At 51.2% G+C, this 21,492-nt stretch overlaps 1 protein-coding gene across 2 annotated transcripts in view; it reads left to right on the forward strand.

Moving 5' to 3' along the window:
• The window catches only part of LOC140425684 (testis-specific serine/threonine-protein kinase 5-like), a 193,570-nt gene that overhangs the window by 119,190 nt on the left and 52,888 nt on the right, over window positions 1-21,492 (forward strand). For both annotated transcript variants that reach the window (XM_072510180.1, XM_072510181.1), the window contains exon 4: window positions 10,030-10,085. In XM_072510180.1, the coding sequence (XP_072366281.1) occupies window positions 10,030-10,085 (56 nt within the window). The remainder of the gene's footprint in view (window positions 1-10,029; window positions 10,086-21,492) is intronic.

Below are 21,492 nucleotides of genomic sequence, written 5' to 3' on the forward strand. Positions count from 1 at the left end.
GTAGAGGGAGCTTTACTCTGTATCTAACACCGTGCTGTACCTGTCCTGGGAGTGTTTGATGGGGACAGGGTAGCGGCAGTTTTACTCTGTATCTAACCCCGTGCTGTACCTGTCCTGGGAGTGTTTGATGGGGACAGTGTAGATGGAGCTTTACTATGTATCTAACCCCGTGCTGTATCTGTCCTGGGAATGTTGATGGGGACAGTGTAGAGGAAGCTTTACTCTGTATCTAACCCCGTGCTGTACCTGTCCGGGGAGTGTTTGATGGGGACAGTGTAGAGGAAGCTTTACTGTGTATCTAACCCCGTGCTGTACCTGTCCTGGGAGTGTTTGATGGGGACAGTGTCGAGCGAGCTTTACTCTGTATCTAACCCCATGCTGTACCTGTCCTGTGAGTGTTTGATGGGGACAGTGTCGAGCGAGTTTTACTCTGTATCTAACACCGTGCTGTACCTGTCCTGAGTGTGTTTGATGGGGACAGTGTAGAGGAAGCTTTACTCTGTATCTAACCCCGTGCTGTACCTGTCCTGGGAGTGTTTGATGGGGACAGTGTAGAGGAAGCTTTACTCTGTATCTAACCCCGTGCTGTACCTGTCCTGGGAGTGTTTGATGGGGACAGTGTCGAGCGAGCTTTACTATGTATCTAACCCCGTGCTGTACCTGTCCTGTGAGTGTTTGATGGGGACAGTGTCGTGCGAGCTTTACTCTGTATCTAACCCCGTGCTGTACCTGTCCTGGGAGTGTTTGATGGGGACAGTGTAGAGGGAGCTTTACTCTGTATCCAACCCCGTGCTGTACCTGTCCTGGGAGTGTTTGATGGGGACAGTGTACAGGGAGCTTTACTCTGTATCTAACCCCGTGCTGTACCTGTCCTGGGAGTATTTGATGAGGACATTGGAGAGGAAGCTTTACTCTGTATCTAACCCCGTGCTGTACCTGCCCTGCGAGTGTTTGATGGGGACAGTGTAGTGGGAGCTTTACTCTGTGTCTAACCCCGTGCTGTACCTGTCCTGGGAGTGTTTGATGGGGACAGTGTAAAGGGAGCTTTACTCTGTATCTAACACCGTGCTGTACCTGTCCTGGGAGTGTTTGATGGGGACAGTGTAGAGGGAGCTTTACTCTGTATCTAACCCCATGCTGTACCTGTCCTGGGAGTGTTTGATGGGGACAGTGTAGATGGATCTTTACTCTGTATATAACACCATGCTGTACCTGTCCTGGGAGTGTTTGATGGGGACAGTGTAGAGGGAGCTTTACTCTGTATCAAACCCCGTGCAGTACCTGTCCTGGGAGTGTTTGATGGGGACAGGGTCGCGGGAGTTTTACTCTGTATCTAACCTCGTGCTGTATGTGTCCTGGGAGTGTTTGATGGGGACAGTGTTGAGGGAGCTTTACTGTGTATCTAACCCCGTGCTGTACCTCTCCTGGGAGTGTTTGATGGGGACAGTGTAGAGGGAGCTTTACTCTGTATCTAACCCCGTGCTGTATCTGTCCTGGGAATGTTGATGGGGACAGTGTAGAGGAAGCTTTACTCTGTATCTAACCCCGTGCTGTACCTGTCCTGGGAGTGTTTGATGGGGACAGTGTAGAGGAAGCTTTACTGTGTATCTAACCCCGTGCTGTACCTGTCCTGGGAGTGTTTGATGGGGACAGTGTCGAGCGAGCTTTACTCTGTATCTAACCCCATGCTGTACCTGTCCTGTGAGTGTTTGATGGGGACAGTGTCGAGCGAGTTTTACTCTGTATCTAACACCGTGCTGTACCTGTCCTGGGAGTTTTTGATGGGGACAGTGTAGAGGAAGCTTTACTCTGTATCTAACCCCGTGCTGTACCTGTCCTGGGAGTGTTTGATGGGGACAGTGTCGAGCGAGCTTTACCCTGTATCTAACCCCGTGCTGTACCTGTCCTGGGAGTGTTTGATGGGGACAATGTAGAGGGAGCTTTACACTGTATCTAGCCCCGTGCTGTACCTGTCCTAGGAGTGTTTGATGGGGACAGTGTAGAGTGAGCTTTCCTCTGTATCTAACCCCGTGCTGTACCTGTCCTGGGAGTGTTTGATAGGGACAGTGTAGAGGGAGCTTTACTCTGTATCTAACCCTGTGCTGTACCTGGCCTGGGGGTGTTTGATGGGGAGAGTGTAGCGGGAGCTTTACTCTGTATCCAACCCCGTGCTGTACGTGTCCTGGGAGTGTTTGATGGGGACAGGGTAGCGGGAGTTTCACTCTGTATCTAACCTCATGCTGGACCTGTCCTGGGAGTGTTTGATGGGGACAGTGTAGAGGGAGCTTTACTCTGTATCTAACCCCGTGCTGTACCTGTCCTGGCAGTGTTTGAAGGGGACAGGGTAGCGGGAGTTTTACTCTGTATCTAACCCCGTGCTGTACCTATCCTGGGAGTGTTTAATGGGGACAGTGTCGAGCGAGCTTTACTCTGTATCTAACCCCGTGCTGTACCTGTCCTGGGAGTGTTTGATGGGGACAGTGTGGAGTGAGCTTTACTCTGTATCTAACCCCATGCTGTACCTTTCCTGGGTGTATTGGATGGGGACAGTGTAGAGGCAGCTTCACTCTGTATCTATCCCCGTGCTGTACCTGTCCTGGGAGTGTTTGATGGGGACAGTGTAGAGGGAGCTTTACTCTGTATCTAACCCCATGCTGTACCTGTCCTGGGAGTGTTTGATGGGGACAGTGTAGATGGAGCTTTACTCTGTATATAACACCATGCTGTACCAGTCCTGGGAGTGTTTGATGGGGACAGAGTAGAGGGAGCTTTACTCTGTATCAAACCCCGTGCTGTACCTGTCCTGGGAGTGTTTGATGGGGACAGGGTCGCGGGAGTTTTACTCTGTATCTAACCTCGTGCTGTGTCTGTCCTGGGAGTGTTTGATGTGGACAGTGTAGAGGGAGCTTTACTGTGTATCTAACCCCGTGCTGTACCTCTCCTGGGAGTGTTTGATGGGGACAGTGTAGAGGGAGCTTTACTCTGTATCTAACCCCGTGCAGTATCTGTCCTGGGAGTGTTGATGGGGACAGTGTAGAGGAAGCTTTACTCTGTATCTAACCCCGTGCTGTACCTGTCCTGGGAGTGTTTGATGGGGACAGTGCAGAGGAAGCTTCACTCTGTATCTAACCCCGTGCTGTACCTGTCCTGGGAGTGTTTGATGGGGACAGTGTCGAGCGAGTTTTACTCTGTATCTAACACCGTGCTGTACCTGTCCTGTGTGTGTTTGATGGGGACAGTGTAGAGGAAGCTTTACTCTGTATCTAACCCCGTGCTGTACCTGTCCTGGGAGTGTTTGATGGGGACAGTGTAGAGGGAGCTTTACTCTGTATCTAACCCCGTGCTGAACCAGTCATGGCAGTGTTTGATGGGGACAGTGTAGATGGAGCTTTACTCTGTATATAACCCCATTCTGTATCTGTCCTGGGAGTGTTTGATTGGGACAGAGTCGAGGGAGCTTTACTCTGTATCTAACCCCGTGCTGTACCTGTCCTGGGAGTGTTTGATGGGGACAGTGTAGAGGGAGCTTTCCTCTGTATCTAACCCCGTGCTGTACTTGTCCTTGGAGTGTTGATGGGGACAGTGTAGAGGGAGCTTTACTCTGGATCTAACCCCAACTGTACCTGTCCTGGGAATGTTTGATGGGGACAGTGTAGAGGGAGCTTTACTCTGATTCTAACCCCGTGCTGTACTTGTCCTCGGAGTGTTTGATGGGGACAGCGTAGAGGGAGCTTTACTCTGTATCTAACCCCGTGCTGTACCTGTCCTGGGAGTGTTTGATAGGGACAGTGTAGAGGGAGCTTTACTCTGTATCTAACCCCGTGCTGTACCTGTCCTGGGAGTGTTTGCTGGGGACAGTGTAGATGGAGCTTTACTATGTATATAACCCCGTGCTGTACCTGTCCTGGGAGTGTTTGCTGGGGACAGTGTAGAGGGAGCTTTACTTTGTATCTACCCGCATGCTGTACCTGTCCTGGGAGTGTTTGATGGGGACAGTGTAGAGGGAGCTTTACTCTGATTGTAACCCCGTGCTGTACTTGTCCTCAGAGTTTAATGGGGACAGTGTAGAGGGAGCTGTACTCTGTATCTAACCCCATGCTGTACCTGTCCTGGAAGTCTTTGATAGAGACAGTGTAGAGGGAGCTTTACTCTGTATCTAACCCCGTGCTGAACCTGTCATGGGAGTGTTTGATGGGGACAGTGTAGATGGAGCTTTACTCTGTATCTAACCCCGAGCTGTACCTGTCCTGGGAGTGTTTGATGGGGACAGTGTAGATGGACCTTTACTCTGTATATAACCCCATGCTATACCTGTCCTGGGAGTGTTTGATGGGGACAGTGTAGAGGGAGCTTTACTCTGTATCTAACCCCATGCTGTACCTGTCCTGGGAGTGTTTAATGCGGACAGCGTCGAGCGAGCTTTACTCTGTATCTAACCCCGTGATGTACCTGTCCTGGGAGTGTTTGATGGGGACAGTGTAGAGGAAGCTTTACTCTGTATCTAACCCAGTGCTGTACCTGTCCTGGGAGTGTTTGACGGGGACAGTGTCGATGGAGCTTTACTCTGTATCTAACCCCGTGCTGTACCTGTCCTGGGAGTGTTTAATGGGGACAGTATCAAGCGAGCTTTACTCTGTATCTAACCCCGTGCTGTACCTGTCCTGGGAGTGTTTGATGGGGACAGTGTAGAGGGAGCTTTACTCTGTATCTAACCCCGTGCTGTACCTGTCCTGGGAGTGTTTGATCGGGACAGTGTAGAGGGAGCTTTACTCTGTATCTAACCCCGTGCTGTACTTGTCCTGGGAGTGTTTGATGGGGACAGTGTAGAGGGAGCTTTACTCTGTATCTAACCCCGTGCTGTACCTGTCCTGGGAGTGTTTGTTGGGGACAGTGTAGAGGGAGCTTTACCCTGTATCTAACCCCGTGCTGTACCTGTCCTGGGAGTGGTTGATGGGGACAGTGTAGAGGGAGCTTTACTCTGTATCTAACCCTGTGCTCTACCTGTCCTGGGCGTGTTTGATGGGCACAGTGTAGAGGGAGCTTTAATCTGTATCTAACCCCGTGCTGTACCTGTCCTGGGAGTGTTTGATGGGGACATGGTAGAGGGAGCTTTAATCTGTATCTAACCCCGTGCTGTACCTGTCCTGGGAGTGTTTCATGGGGACAGGGTAGAGGGAGCTTTACTCTGTATCTAACCCCGTCCTGTACCTGTCCTGAGAGTGTTTGATGGGAACAGTGTAGAGGGAGCTTTACTCAGTATCTAACCCCGTGCTGTACCTGTCCTGGGAGTGTTTGATGGGGACTGTGTAGAGGGAGCTTTACTCTGTATCTAACCCCGTGCTGTACCTGTCCTGGGAGTGTCTGATGGGGACAGTGTGGAGGGAGCTTTACTCTGTATCTAACCCCGTGCTGTACCTGTCCTGGGAGTGTATGATGGGGACAGTTTGGAGGGAGCTTTACTCTGTATCTAACCCCGTGCTGTACCTGTCCTGGGAGTGTTTGATGGGGACAGTGTAGAGGGAGCTTTACTCTGTATCTAACCCCGTGCTGTTCCTGTCCTGGGAGTGTTTGTGGGGACAGTGTAGAGGGAGCTTTACTCTGTATCTATCCCCGTGCTGTACCTGTCCTGGGAGTGTTTGGTGGGGACAGTGTAGAGGGAGCTTTACTCTGTATCTAACCCCGTGCTGTACCTGTCCTGGGTGTGTATGATGGGGACAGTGTGGAGGGAGCTTTACTCTGTATCTAACCCCGTGCTGTACCTGTCCTGGGTGTGTTTGATGGGGACAGTGTAGATGGAGCTTTACTATGTATATAACCCCATGCTGTACCTGTCCTGGGAGTGTTTGATGGGGTCAGTGTAGATGGAGCTTTACTCTGTATCTAACCCCGTGCTGTACCTGTCCTGGGAGTGTTTGATGGGGACAGTGTAGATGGACCTTTACTCTGTATATAACCCCATGCTGTACCTGTCCTGGGAGTGTTTGATGGGGACAGTGTAGAGGGAGCTTTACTCTGTATCTAACCCCGTGCTGTACCTGTCCTGGGAGTGTTTGATGGGGACAGTGTGGAGGGAGCTTTACTGTGTATCTAACCCCATGCTGTACCTGTCCTGGGAGTGTTTGATGGGGACAGTGTAGATGGAGCTTTACTCTCTATATAACCCCATGCTGTACCTGTCCTGGGAGTGTTTGATGGGGACAGTGTAGAGGGAGCTTAACTCTGTATCTAACCCCGTGCTGTACCTGTCCTGGGAGTGTTTGATGGGGTCAGGGTCGCGGGAGTTTTACTCTGTATCTAACCTCGTGCTGTATCTGTCCTGGGAGTGTTTGATGGGGACAGTGTAGAGGGAGCTTTACTCTGTATCTAACCCCGTGCTGGACCAGTCCTGGGAGTGTTTGATGGGGACAGTGTAGAGGGAGCTTTACTCTGTATCTAACCCTGTGCTGTACCTCTCCTGGGAGTGTTGATGGGGACAGTGTAGAGGAAGCTTTCCTCTGTATCTAACCCCGTGCTGTACCTGTCCTGGGAGTGTTTGATGGGGACAGTGTAGAGGAAGCTTTACTCTGTATCTAACCCCGTGCTGTACCTGTCCTGGGAGTGTTTGTTGGGGACTGTGTCGAGCGAGCTTTACTCTGTATCTAACCCCGTGCTGTACCTGTCCTGTGAGTGTTTGATGGGGACAATGTCGAGCGAGTTTTACTCTCCCTAACCCCGTCCTGTACCTGTCCTGGGAGTGTTTGATGGGGACAGTGTGGAGGGAGCTTTACTCTGTATCTAACATCGTGCTGTACCTGTCCTGGGAGTGTTTGATGGGGACACTGTAGAGGGAGCTTTACTCTGTATCTAACCCCGTGCTGTACCTGTCCTGGGAGTGTTTGATGGGGACAGTGTAGAGGAAGCTTTACTCTGTATCTAACCCCGTGCTGTACCTGTCCTGGGAGTGTTTGTTGGGGACTGTGTCGAGCGAGCTTTACTCTGTATCTAACCCCGTGCTGTACCTGTCCTGTGAGTGTTTGATGGGGACAATGTCGAGCGAGTTTTACTCTATACCTAACCCCGTCCTGTACCTGTCCTGGGAGTGTTTGATGGGGACAGTGTGGACGGAGCTTTACTCTGTATCTAACATCGTGCTGTACCTGTCCTGGGAGTGTTTGATGGGGACAGTGTAGAGGGAGCTTTACTCTGTATCTAACCCCGTGCTGTACCTGTCCTGGGAGTGTTTGATTGGGACAGTGTGGAGGGAGCTTTACTCTGTATCTAACATCGTGCTGTACCTGTCCTGGGAGTGTTTGATGGGGACAGTGTAGAGGGAGCTTTACTCTGTATCTAACCCCGTGCTGTACCTGTCCTGGGAGTGTTTGATGGGGACAGTGTGGAGGGAGCTTTACTCTGTATCTAACCCCGTGCTGTACCTGTCCTGGGAGTGTTTGCTGGGGACAGTGTAGAGGGAGCTTTACTCTGTATCCAACCCCGTGCTGTACCTGTCCTGGGAGTGTTTGATGGGGACAGTGGCAATGGAGCTTTACTCTGTATCTAACCCCGTGCTGTACCTGTCCTGGGAGTGTTAAATGGGGACAGTGTCGAGCGAGCTTTACTCTGTATCTAACCCCGTGCTGTACCTGTCCTGGGAGTGCTTGATGGGGACAGTCTAGAGTGAGCCTTACTCTGTATCTAACCCCAAGCTGTACGTGTCCTGGGAGTGTTTAATGGGGACAGGGTAGCGGGAGTTTTACTCTGTATCTAACCTCTTGCTGTACCTGTCCTGGGAGTGTTTGATGGGGACAGTGTCGATGGAGCTTTACTCTGTATCTAACCCTGTGCTGTACCTGTCCTGGGAGTGTTTGATGGTGACAGTGTAGAGTGAGCTTTACTCTGTATCTAACCCCGTGCTGTACCTGTCCTGGGAGTGTTTGATGGGGACAGTGTAGAGTGAGCTTTACTCTGTATCTAACCCCGTGCTGTACCTGTCCTGGGAGTGTTTGATGGGGACAGTGTCGATGGAGCTTTACTCTGTATCTAACCCCGTGCTGTACCTGTCCTGGGAGTGTTTGATGGGGACAGTGTCGAGGGAGCTTTACTCTGTATCTAACCCCGTGCTGTACCTGTCGTGGGAGTGTTTGATTGGGACAGTGTAGAGGGAGCTTTACTCTGTTTCTAACCCCGTGCTGTACCTGTCCTGGGAGTGTTTGATGGGGACAGTGTAGAGGGAGCTTTACTCTGTATCTAACCCCGTGCTGTACCTGTCCTGGGAGTGTTTGATGGGGACAGTGTCGATGGAGCGTTACTCTGTATCTAACCCCGTGCTGTACCTGTCCTGGGAGTGTTTGATGGGGACAGTGTAGAGGGAGCTTTACTCTGTATCTCACCCCGTGCTCTACCTGTCCTGGGAGTGTCTGATGGGGACAGGGTAGCGGGAGTTTTACTCTGTATCTAACCCCGTGCTGTACCTGTCCTGGGACTGTTTAATGCGGACAGTGTCGAGCGAGCTTTACTCTGTATCAACCCCGTGCTGTACCTGTACTGGGAGTGTTTGATGGGGACAGTGTAGAGGGAGCCTTACTCTGTATCTAACCCCGTGCTGTACCTGTCCTGGGAGTGTTTGATTGGGACAGTGTAGAGGGAGCCTTACTCTGTATCTAACCCCGTGCTGTACCTGTCCTGGGAGTGTTTGATGGGGACAGTGTCGATGGAGCTTTACTCTGTATCTAACCCCGTGCTGTACCTGTCCTGGGAGTGTTTGATGGGGACAGTGTCGAGGGAGCTTTACTCTGTATCTAATCCCGTGCTGTACCTGTCCTGGGAGTGTTTGATGGGGACAGTGTCGAGGGAGCTTTACTCTGTATCTAATCCCGTGCTGTACCTGTCCTGGGAGTGTTTGATGGGGACAGTGTAGAGGGAGCTTTACTCTGTATCTAATCCCGTGCTGTACCTGTCCTGGGAGTGTCTGATGGGGACAGTGTAGAGGGAGCTTTACTCTGTATCTAACCCCGTGCTGTTCCTGTCCTGGGAGTGTTTAATGGGGACAGTGTAGAGGGAGCTTTACTCTGTATCTAACCCTGTGCTGTACCTGTCCTGGGAGTGTTTGATGGGGACAGTGTAGAGGGAGCCTTACTCTGTATCTAACCCCGTGCTGTACCTGTCCTGGGAGTGTTTGATGGGGACAGTGTCGATGGAGCTTTACTCTGTATCTAACCCCGTGCTGTACCTGTCCTGGGAGTGTTTGATGGGGACAGTGTAGAGGGAGCTTTACTCTGTATCTAACCCCATGCTGTACCTGTCCTGGGAGTGTTTGATGGGGACAGTGTAGAGGGAGCTTTACTCTGTATCTCACCCCGTGCTGTTCCTGTCCTGGGAGTGTTTGATGGGGACAGTGTAGAGGGAGCTTTACTCTGTATCTCACCCCGTGCTGTTCCTGTCCTGGGAGTGTTTGATGGGGACAGTGTAGAGGGAGCTTTACTCTGTATCTAACCCCGTGCTGTACCTGTCCTGGGAGTGTTTGATGGGGACAGTGTAGAGGGAGCTTTACTCTGTATCTCACCCCGTGCTGTACCTGTCCTGGGAGTGTTTGATGGGGACAGTGTAGAGGGAGCCTTACTCTGTATCTAACCCCATGCTGTACCTGTCCTGGGAGTGTTTGATGGGGACAGTGTAGAGGGAGCTTTACTCTGTATCTAACCCCGTGCTGTACCTGTCCTGGGAGTGTTTGATGGGGACAGTGTAGAGGGAGCTTTACTCTGTATCTAACCCCGTGCTGTACCTGTCCTGGGAGTGTTTGATGGGGACAGTGTAGAGGGAGCCTTACTCTGTATCTAACCCCATGCTGTACCTGTCCTGGGAGTGTTTGATGGGGACAGTGTAGAGGGAGCTTTACTCTGTATCTAACCCCGTGCTGTTCCTGTCCTGGGAGTGTTTGATGGGGTCACCGGGTGGCTGATGTGTAAATGTTATATTCACGGTGCTGGGGTTGTTTAAGGGAAGTTGTGATAGTTATTATCAGTGTGTAATATATGCTGAAATATCTTTCCACAGGGATCTCAAATGTGAAAATATTTTGCTTGACGAGACCGGCTGTGTTAAGCTGACAGGTAGGTGAGTGATTGGGAGCAGATTATTCAATGTGATATTGTCAGTAGGATGAGTCTGATTTGTTGTCGCCATTCTAACACTGACTGATATGGTCACAGTGGGTAACAGGAAACTAAGAATCGGCACCGTAACAACAACGTAGGTACGACTTCACGCTAAAACGTGGCAGAAGAGATTGAGGGAACCCGTGTGTGAGACATTCGCTCCATTTCTTTCATTTCCGTGATAACCCATGTCCAATCTCCACGCTGAAGCTTCTACACATCTCCCACCCTCACAGCCCCACTCCGTGGCTTCGGCATTTACATCACCATTCCTGAAGCCCACAAAACCTAAAGTCACCTCCCTGCCGGCTCCTCGGCCGCTAAGTCAAAGTGGAGCAGAAAGGTTTTCGCCAATGTCCTAGATATTATTTACTGGCTTAATGCTAGAGGCTTGGATGGGGCAGAGTTTGTAAGGAGCATCCAGGAGGGGTTCTTGACCAGTATGTAAATAGTCCAACTAGGGAAGGGGCGGTACTGGACCTGATATTGGGGAATAAGCCCGGCCAGGTGGTACAAGTTTCAGTAGGGGAGCATTTCGGGAACAGTGACCACAATTCAATACGTTTTTAGGTCCTGTTGGATAAAGATAAGAGTGGAGCTCGGATGAAGGTGCTAAATTGGGGGTAGGCTAATTATAATTATATTAGACAGGAACTGAATAATAATAATAATCACTTATTGATTGGGGGCGGTTGTTTGAGGGTAAATCATCATCTGGCACGTGGGTGGCTTTCGAATGTCAGTTGAAAGGAATTCAGGACCGGCATGTTCCTGTGAGGAAGAAGAATAAGTATGGCAAGTTGCAGGAAGCTCGGATAACGAGGGATATGTTGAGCCTAGTCAAAAAGAAAAAGGAGGCATTTGTCAGGGCTCGAAAGCTGGGAACAGCCGAAGTCTGTGTGGAATATAAGGAAAGTAGGAAGGAACTTAAGGCAGGAGTCAGGAGGGCTAAAAGGGGTCACGGAAAGTCATTGGCAAATAGGGTTAAGGAAAATCCCGAGGCTTTCTACACGTACATAAAAAGCAAGAGGGTAGCCAGGGAAAGGGTTGGTCCACTGAAGGATAGGGGAGGGAATCTCTGTGTGGAGCCAGAGGAAATGGGCGAGGTACTAAATGAATACTTTGCATCAGTATTCACCAAAGAGAAGGAATTGGTGGATGATGAGCCTGGGGAAGGGTCACTTTCGATGGAGGCATGTAGGAGGAAGTTGCATGTTGGAGGTTTTTTTTTGAATTGAATGCCCGGTCCCTTTTTTGTCAAATAAGTGCAGGAAGAAGGATGTCCAAAACCCAAAGGGAAGCAGCCGTGAAGAAGGGGGCGTGCAAAGGTTCGCCGTGAAGAAGGGGGCGTGCGAAGGTTCGCCGTGAAGAAGGGGGCGTGCGAAGGTTCGCCGTGAAGAAGGGGGCGAGCGAAGGTTCGCCGTGAAGAAGGGGGCGTGCGAAGGTTCGCCGTGAAGAAGGGGGCGTGCGAAGGTTCGCCGTGAAGAAGGGGGCGTGCGAAGGTTCGCCGTGAAGAAGGGGGCGTGCGAAGGTTCGCCGTGAAGAAGGGGGCGTGCGAAAGTTCGCCGTGAAGAAGGGGGCGTGCGAAGGTTCGCCGTGAAGAAGGGGGCGTGCGAAGGTTCGCCGTGAAGAAGGGGGCGTGCGAAGGTTCGCCGTGAAGAAGGGGGCGTGCGAAGGTTCGCCGTGAAGAAGGGGGCGTGCGAAGGTTCGCCGTGAAGAAGGGGGCGTGCGAAGGTTCGCCGTGAATAAGGGGGCGTGCGAAGGTTCGCCGTGAAGAAGGGGGCGTGCGAAGGTTCGCCGTGAAGAAGGGGGCGTGCGAAGGTTCGCCGTGAAGAAGGGGGCGTGCGAAGGTTCGCCGTGAAGAAGGGGGCGTGCGAAGGTTCGCCGTGAAGAAGGGGGCGTGCGAAGATTCGCCGTGAAGAAGGGGGCGTGCGAAGGTTCGCCGTGAAGAAGGGGGCGTGCGAAGGTTCGCAGTGAAGAAGGGGGCGAGCGAAGGTTCGCCGTGAAGAAGGGGGCGTGCGAAGGTTCGCCGTGAAGAAGGGGGCGTGCGAAGGTTCGCCGTGAAGAAGGGGGCGTGCGAAGGTTCGCCGTGAAGAAGGGGGCGTGCGAAGTTCGCCGTCGACTGGAAGGGTCGGCTCGGCAATTGGAAAGATGCCGGAGGTTGGGTCGCTGGCTGGCATTGTTCACAACAGAAAAGAAGACCGAGGTGATGGTTGTGGAACTGGAAAAACGGTTTGCAAAGCACATGGAGGTGATGAGGAAGACGGTGCTGGCAGCATTGAAGGTGCTGGTGGAGGAGGCGATTGCCCCGGTGAAGGCGGCGGCGTAGAGGACATTGGCCGAGGTGCGGGGGCAGGGTGAGAAACTAAAGGGAGTGGAAGAGGCATTGTCACGGCCCAGCGATCAGCTCACCTCGATGGGTGAGGAGCTGCAGAGGGTGGTGGAGGCCAACAAGGGTCGGCGAACCAAAGGTGGAGGACACAGGCAGCAGAATCTGAGGATCGTGGGCCTGCCCCAAGAGGTGGAGGGCTGGGCCGACGGAGCACTTTGCCAAGATGTTAGTGGAGCTGTTGGGGATGGGGGACGATCCCTCTCGGTACGAACTGGATCGGGCTCATAGGCCGTGGAGACCTAAACCAAAGGTGAATGAGCTGCCAAGAGCAGTGAGGGTAGGGGGGGTGGGGGGGTGGAGGAGTGTATGTAGCTCCAATTTTCACTGCATGTTGTTATGTGCTAAATGAGTTGACGTTGCCTACTTGGACAAGGTAAGAGTTGGGATTTTCTTTTGCAATGATGGTTCTTTGAGTGTTTACACTGGGGTTGTGTGTTGAAGGGGATTTCTTTGTTTTCCTGGGACCAGGCTTGGCGGGGGCGGGGGGGGGGGGGGTGGAGGGGAGTAGCCCAAGTTGGCCAGTGAACGGGAGTGTGGTGGGGGGGGTCTGCAGCCATCAGAGCCCGGTAGAACAGGTTTCGATGAGCCTAGGAGGTGTGAAAAGTGGGGGGAAGGGACCGATACTGGGTGAGGTGTTTTCGAGAGGAAGTGGAAGGGAGGATTCTGGGAGGGGGGGAGGGGCTCGATGGTAACAATGGGACGGGGCGGGCCAAGCCCAGTGGGCAAGGCCTGGAATTATGAGGATGGCGGATAGGAGGGGAGGGAGCGGGCGAGAGACCCGGTTAGGATAGGTATTTGGAACATAGAACATTACAGCGCAGTAGTTTTAGGGTACGGGAGATTGAGAGTATAGAGGTCAGGAGCACAGATTTGACTTCGCAGGAGGGGGCCAGTGTTCAGGTAGGTGGTTTGAAGTGTGTCTACTTCAATGCCAGGAGTATACGAAATAAGGTAGGGGAACTGGCAGCATGGGTTGGTACCTGGGACTTCGATGTTATGGCCATTTCGGAGACATGGATAGAGCAGGGACAGGAATGGTTGTTGCAGGTTCCGGGGTTTAGGTGTTTTAGTAAGCTCAGAGAAGGAGGCAAAAGAGGGGGAGGTGTGGCGCTGCTAGTCAAGAACAGTATTACGGTGGCGGAGAGGATGCTAGATGGGGACTCTTCTTCCGAGGTAGTATGGGCTGAGGTTAGAAACAGGAAAGGAGAGGTCACCCTGTTGGGAGTTTTCTATAGGCCTCCAAATAGTTCTAGGGATGTAGAGGAAAGGATGGCGAAGATGATTCTGGATAAGAGCGAAAGTAACAGGGTAGTTATTATGGGAGACTTTAACTTTCCAAATATTGACTGGAAAAGATATAGTTCGAGTACATTAGATGGGTCGTTTTTTGTACAATGTGTGCAGGAGGGTTTCCTGACACAATATGTTGACAGGCCAACAAGAGGCGAGGCCACATTGGATTTGGTTTTGGGTAATGAACCAGGCCAGGTGTTAGATTTGGAGGTAGGTGAACACTTTGGGGACAGTGACCACAATTCGGTGACGTTTACGTTAGTGATGGAAAGGGATAAGTATACACCGCAGGGCAAGAGTTATAGCTGGGGGAAGGGCAATTATGATGCCATTAGACGTGACTTGGGGGGGATAAGGTGGAGAAGTAGGCTGCAAGTTTTGGGCACACTGGATATGTGGAGCTTGTTCAAGGAACAGCTACTGCGTGTTCTTGATAAGTACGTACCGGTCAGGCAGGGAGGAAGGCGTCGAGCGAGGGATCCGTGGTTTACCAAAGAAGTGGAATCTCTTGTTAAGAGGAAGAAGGAGGCCTATGTGAAGATGAGGTGTGAAGTTTCAGTTGGGGCGCTTGATAGTTATAAGGTAGCGAGGAAGGATCTAAAGAGAGAGCTAAGACGAGCAAGGAGGGGACATGAGAAGTATTTGGCAGGTAGGATCAAGGAAAACCCAAAAGCTTTCTATAGGTATGTCAGGAATAAAAGAATATCATAGAATTTACAGTGCAGAAGGAGGCCATTCGGCCCATCGAGTCTGCACCGGCTCTTGGAAAGGGAAATGACTAGGGTAAGAGTAGGGCCAGTCAAGGACAGGGATGGGAAGTTGTGTGTGGAGTCTGAAGAGATAGGCAAGATACTAAATGAATATTTTTCGTCAGTATTCACTCAGGAAAAAGAGAATGTTGTGGAGGAGAATGCTGAGACCCAGGCTATTAGAATAGATGGCATTGAGGTACGTAGGGAAGAGGTGTTGGCAATTCTGGACAGGCTGAAAATAGATAAGTCCCCGGGGCCTGATGGGATTTATCCTAGGATTCTCTGGGAAGCCAGGGAAGAGATTGCTGAGCCTTTGGCTTTGATTTTTATGTCATCATTGGCTACAGGAATAGTGCCAGAGTACTGGAGGATAGCAAATGTGGTCCCTTTGTTCAAGAAGGGGAGTAGAGACAACCCCAGCAACTATAGACCGGTGAGCCTCATGTCTGTTGTGGGTAAAGTCTTGGAGGGGATTATAAGAGACAAGATTTATAATCATCTAGATAGGAATAATATGATTAGGGATAGTCAGCATGGCTTTGTGAAGGGTAGGTCATGCCTCACAAACCTTATCGAGTTCTTTGAGAAGGTGACTGAACAGGTAGACGAGGGTAGAGCAGTTGATGTGGTGTATATGGATTTCAGTAAAGCGTTTGACAAGGTTCCCCACGTTAGGTTATTGCAGAAAATACAGAGGCTGGGGATTGAGGGTGATTTAGAGATGTGGATCAGAAATTGGATAGCTGAAAGAAGACAGAGGGTGGTGGTTGATGGGAAATGTTCAGAATGGAGTTCAGTTACAAGTGGCGTACCACAAGGATCTGTTCTGGGGCCGTTGCTGTTTGTCATTTTTATAAATGACCTAGAGGAGGGCGCAGAAGGGTGGGTGAGTAAATTTGCAGACGACACTAAAGTCGGTGGTGTTGTCGATAGTGCGGAAGGATGTTGCAGGTTACAGAGGGACATAGATAAGCTGCAGAGCTGGGCTGAGAGGTGGCAAATGGAGTTTAATGTAGAGAAGTGTGAGGTGATTCACTTTGGAAGGAATAACAGGAATGCGGAATATTTGGCTAATGGTAAAATTCTTGGAAGTGTGGATGAGCAGAGGGATCTCGGTGTCCATGTACATAGATCTCTGAAAGTAGCCACCCAGGTTGATAGGGTTGTGAAGAAGGCCTATGGAGTGTTGGCCTTTATTGGTAGAGGGATTGAGTTCCGGAGTCATGAGGTCATGTTGCAGCTGTACAAAACTCTGGTACAGCCGCATTTGGAGTATTGCGTACAGTTCTGGTCACCTCATTGTAGGAAGGACGTGGAAGCTTTGGAACGGGTGCAGAGGAGATTTACCAGGATGTTGCCTGGTATGGAGGGAAAATCTTATGAGGAAAGGCTGATGGACTTGAGGTTGTTTTCGTTAGAGAGAAGAAGGTTAAGAGGAGAATTAATAGAGGCATACAAAATGATCAGGGGGTTGGATAGGGTGGACAGTGAGAGCCTTCTCCCGCGGATGGAAATGGCTGGCACGAGGGGACATAGCCTTAAACTGAGGGGTAATAGATATAGGACAGAGGTCAGAGGTAGGTTCTTTACGCAAAGAGTGGTGAGGCCGTGGAATGCCCTACCTGCAACAGTAGTGAACTCGCCAACATTGAGGGCATTTAAAAGTTTATTGGATAAACATATGGATGATAATGGCATAGTGTAGGTTAGATGGCTTTTGATTTTTGACTTCCCATGTCGGTGCAACATCGTGGGCTGAAGGGCCTGTACTGCGCTGTATCGTTCTATGTTCTATGTTCTAGTACAGGCCCTTCGGCCCTCGATGTTGCGCCGACCTGTGAAACCACTCTAAAGCCCATCTACACTATTCCCTTATCGTCCATATGTCTATCCAATGACCATTTGAATGCCCTTAGTGTTGGCGAGTCCACTACTGTTGCAGACAGGGCATTCCACACCCTTACTACTCTCTAAGTAAAGAACCTACCTCTGACATCTGTCTTATATCTATCTCCCCTCAATTTAAAGCTATGTCCCCTCGTGCTAGACATCACCATCCGAGGAAAAAGGCTCTCACTGTCCACCCTATCGAATCCTCTGATCATCTTGTATGCCTCAATTAAGTCACCTCTTAACCTTCTTCTCTCCAACGAAAACAGCCTCAAGTCCCTCAGCCTTTCCTCATAAGATCTTCCCTCCATACCAGGCAACATTCTGGTAAATCTCCTCTGCACCCTTTCCAATGCTTCCACATCCTTCCTATAATGCGGCGACCAGAATTGTACGCAATACTCCAAATGCGGCCGCACCAGAGTTTTGTACAGCTGCAACATGACCTCATGGCTCCAAAACTCAATCCCTCTACCAATAAAAGCTAACACACCGTACGCCTTCTTAACAACCCTCTCAACCTGGGTGGCAACTTTCAGGGATCTATGTACATGGACACCGAGATCTCTCTGCTCATCCACACTACCAAGAATCTTACCATTAGCCCAGTACTCTGTCTTCCTGTTATTCCTTCCAAAATGAATCACCTCACACTTTTCTGCATTAAATTCCATTTGCCACCTCTCAGCCCAGCGCTGCAGCTTATCTATGTCCCTCTGTAAATAACATCCTTCCGCACTGTCCACAACTCCACCGACTTTAGTGTCATCTGCAAATTTACCCACCCATCCTTCTACGCCATCCTCCAGGTCATTTATAAAAATGACAAACAGCAGTGGCCCCAAAACAGATCCTTGTGGTACACCACTAGTAACTGGACTCCAGTCTGAACATTTCCCATCAACCACCACCCTTTGTCTTCTTCCAGTAGCCAATTTCTGACCCAAACTGCCTAATCTCCCTGAACCCCATGCCTCTGTATTTTCTGCAGTAGCCTACTGTGGGGAACCTTATCAAACGCTTTACTGAAATCCATATACACCACATCAACTGCTTTACCCTCATCCACCTGTTTAGTCACCTTCTCAAAGAACTCAATAAGGTTTGTGAGGCATGACCTACCCTTCACAATACCGTGTTGACTATCTCTAATCAAATTATTCCTTTCCAGATGATTATACATCCTATCTCTTATAAACCTTTCCAAGATTTTGCCCACAACAGAAGTAAGGCTCATTGGTCTATAGTTACCGGGGTTGTCTCTACTCCCCTTCTTGAACAAGGGGACAACATTTGCTATCCTCCAGTCTTCTGGCACTATTCCTGTAGACAATGACTTAAAGACCAAAGCCAAAGGCTCAGCAATCTCCTCCCTAGCTTCCCAGAGAATCCTAGGATAAATCTCATCCGGCCCAGGGGACTTATCATTTTTCACACTTTCCAGAATTGCTAACACCTCCTCCTTATGCACCTCAAGCCCTTCTAGTCTAGTAGCCTAACGGTTGTCGAGGGATCCTTCTTAAACTAGATAGAATCGTCATTCCCCAAAGCATGCAAGCCATGGTGCTCAGACAGATCCATGAGGGTCACCTTGGGTTCGAAAAATGTCGACGCAGACCTCGTCAGGCAGTCTACTGGCCTGGCATCAGCCAGGACATTGCCAACACGGTCCTCAACTGCACAACAGGCCAGAAGTTTCAACCAGCTCAGCCCAAGGAAACACTGCAACAGCACGAGATCGTGACTTCTCCGTGGTCCAAGGTGGGGATAGACCTCTTTCATGCAAATGGGCGTGATTACGTGCTCTTGGTCGACTACGTCTCCAGCTACCCGGACGTGGTGAAACTGTCGGACCTCACGTCCAAGTCAGTGATTAAAGCCTGCAAAGAGATGGTTGCCAGGCACGGCATACCACTCACAGTAATGAGTGACAACGGCCCATGTTTCTACAGCCAAGAGTGGTCCGACTGCACGATCCTACCACTTCAGTCACATCACATCCAGTCCCCATTACCCTCAATCAAACGGGAAGGCCGAAAAAGGGATCCATATTGTCAAGCGGTTGCTGTGCAAGGCTGCAGACTCAGCCTCGGACTTCAACCTGGCGCTGTTGGCATACAGGGCAACCCCTCTGTCGACTGGTTTGTCTCCGGCGCAGCTGCTCATGAACCGCAACCTGAGGACGACTGTTCCAGCCATCCATATTCCAGACCTTGACCGCCTCACGGTGCTGCAGAAAGTGCAGCGATCCAGGGACCAGCAGAAGATCACGTATGATGCTCATGCCAAGGATCTACCTGCGCTGGCTCCAGACGATGTTTGCGTCCAGTTGCCTGAGGGAAGTTGGTCAACCCCAGCTATGGTCGTCAGGCAGGCTGCCCCCAGGGCCTTCGTTGTCCAAATGGCTGATGGCTCCATTCTATGACGTAACAGGAGGGCACTACGAAAAGTTCCCTGTCCTCCGCCTGGCCGCACTTCCCCGCATGTCATCATGCCTCCTCCGGACATCTCGCACCACGAGGCCACCGATCTGGCAGTGATCCCGCCTTTCCATGAGGCTACCGACATGGCAGCAATCCTGCCTGTCCAGGTGCCAGCGTCCCCCCCTCCACCTCTGAGGCGATCGACAAGAATTTGTCGCCCGCCACAAAGACTGAATCTATAGACTTAACTCTTGTACATTTTGTTCAGTTTGCTCTGTATCTGCACGATAGACACCTTCCCACGTACATATGTTCATTCACTCACCACTTGTATATAATCATGCATGTACATATATCGCCACGTTCCAAAATTTACTTCAAAAAGGTGAGATGTCATAATATCCACTCATGTATATAATGAGATGCAGACAGGCAGTGATTGACACACAGGATAACCAATGAACACACACGACACATAACAACCAATCACCTGACAGGACACCACCACTGTAAAGCACACAGGGCAGTAAGACCCTTTCTCTATAGGACACAGCTACTGAGATAGTCAGAGTGCACAAGCCAGTGAGCACTATCACCATGAGGTAGAGAGTTAGTCTGGTCAAGCCAGTAGGAGGTTATCAGTTAGACTGATAGAGTGTCAACTCACAGCAGACTATGTACAGCAATCAGGGAGTTCAATAAAACAGTGTTGGACCATCTCCTGTGTCAGACGCCTGTTTCTAGTTTCACTGCATCCAGTTGCAGTCAACGTTGAACCAACTTACTTAACACATCACCCTCAACCAACCCGTACCCTCCATGCCTCCGAAATTCGACACTCCTCCGTCGAAAAGGAAGCCCAAGCCATTGTAGAAGCTGTGCGACATTGGAGGCATTACCTGGCCGGCAGGCGATTCACTCTCCTCACTGACCAACGATTGGTTGCCTTCAATAGTATACAGCGGGGCAAGATCAAGAAAGACAAGATTCTGAGGTGGAGGATCGAGCTCTCCACCTACAACTACGATATCTTGTACAGACCGAGGAAGCTCAATGAGCCCCCAGATGCCCTATCCCGCGGTACATGTGCCAGCGCACAAGTAGACCGACTCCAGGCCCTCCACAATGACCTCTGTCACCCGGGGGTCACCCGTTGTTTTCACTTTATCGAGGCTCGCAACCTGCCTTACTCCATCGAGGAGGTCAGGACCGTGACCAGGGACTGCCAGGTCTGCGCGGAGTGCAAACCGCACTTCTATCGGCCAGAGCGCACCTGGTAAAGACCTCTCGTCCCTTTGAGCACCTCAGCATCGATTTCAAAGGGTCCCTCCCCTCCACTGACCGTAACGTGTACTTCCTCAACATTGTTGACGAGTACTCAAGGTTCCCCTTTGACATCCCATGCCCTCGCATGACCTCTGCCACCGTCATCAAGGCCCTGCATAGTCTTTTCACCTTGTTAGGGATCCCCACCTACATCCATAGCGATCGGGGATCCTCCTTCATGAGCGATGAGTTGCGTCAGTTCCTGCTCAGCAAGGGCATCGCCTCCAGCAAGACGACCAACTACAACCCCCGGGGCAACGGACAGGTGGCGAGGGAGAACGGGACGGTCTGGAAGGCCGTCCACCTGGCCCTACGGTATAGAAGTCTCCCAGTCTCCCGCTGGCAGGAGGTCCTCTCCGATGCGCTCCACTCCATCCGGTCGCTCCTGTGCACTGCCACCAACGAGACCCCTCACGAGCGTATGTTTGCCTTCCCCAGGAAGTCCACCTCTGGGGTCTTGCTCCCGTCCTGGCTGACAGTCCCAGGGCCCGTCCTCCTCCGGAAGCATGCGAGGAGCCATAAATCAGATCCCCTCGTCGAGAAGGTCCTGCTCCTCCGTGCCAACCCACAATATGCCTACGTGGCACATCATGACCGGCAACAGGACACAGTCTCCCTCCGGGATTTGGCACCTGCAGGTTCCCCAGCGGCCATCACCACCGCCCCCGACGCTACACTGTCTCCCCCCCCACCTACTCCAAGAACTGGCACCCGCAGGCCCACCGGCGACCATCACCACCACCACCCCTCCCCCCAGACACCGCCCCCCCCCCTCCACTGACTCAACGACTGGGTGAATAAGAGGACAACACACTCCCGGACGTGCAGGCCTCGACACCGGTGCCCACACCACAGCCGGGACTGAGGCGATCACGTCAGAAGGTCAAGGCCCCCGACAGACTTGACCTTTAAGTCCACTTCACCCCCGCTGGACTCTTTTTTTAAACAGGGGGTGAATGTGGTAAACCACTGTAGTGTATAATATGTGTATTGTGGTAAATGGCCACTGTATTATATGTAATGTGGTAAACCACTGCCCGATGGCTCCGCCCCCTCAGGCTCGGTATACAGGTGGCTAGGCTCCGCCTCTGATCCAGTTCGGGATCCGAGGCCAGGAGGCTTTCCGTTTAGTTTATTAAAGCCTCAGTTACGTTCACCACTCATCGTGTGTTCATTGATGGCGTATCAGGTGCCATTGAACATTGGGGGGTGGGGGGGAGGGGGAGGTCGACGGTATCACTGTCTTTGGTTACACTGTTTACCGATTGTTAATTTATGTTTGTTTT

The sequence above is a fragment of the Scyliorhinus torazame genome, chromosome 6 (assembly GCF_047496885.1).
Source record: "Scyliorhinus torazame isolate Kashiwa2021f chromosome 6, sScyTor2.1, whole genome shotgun sequence".
Lineage (NCBI taxonomy): Eukaryota > Metazoa > Chordata > Chondrichthyes > Carcharhiniformes > Scyliorhinidae > Scyliorhinus > Scyliorhinus torazame.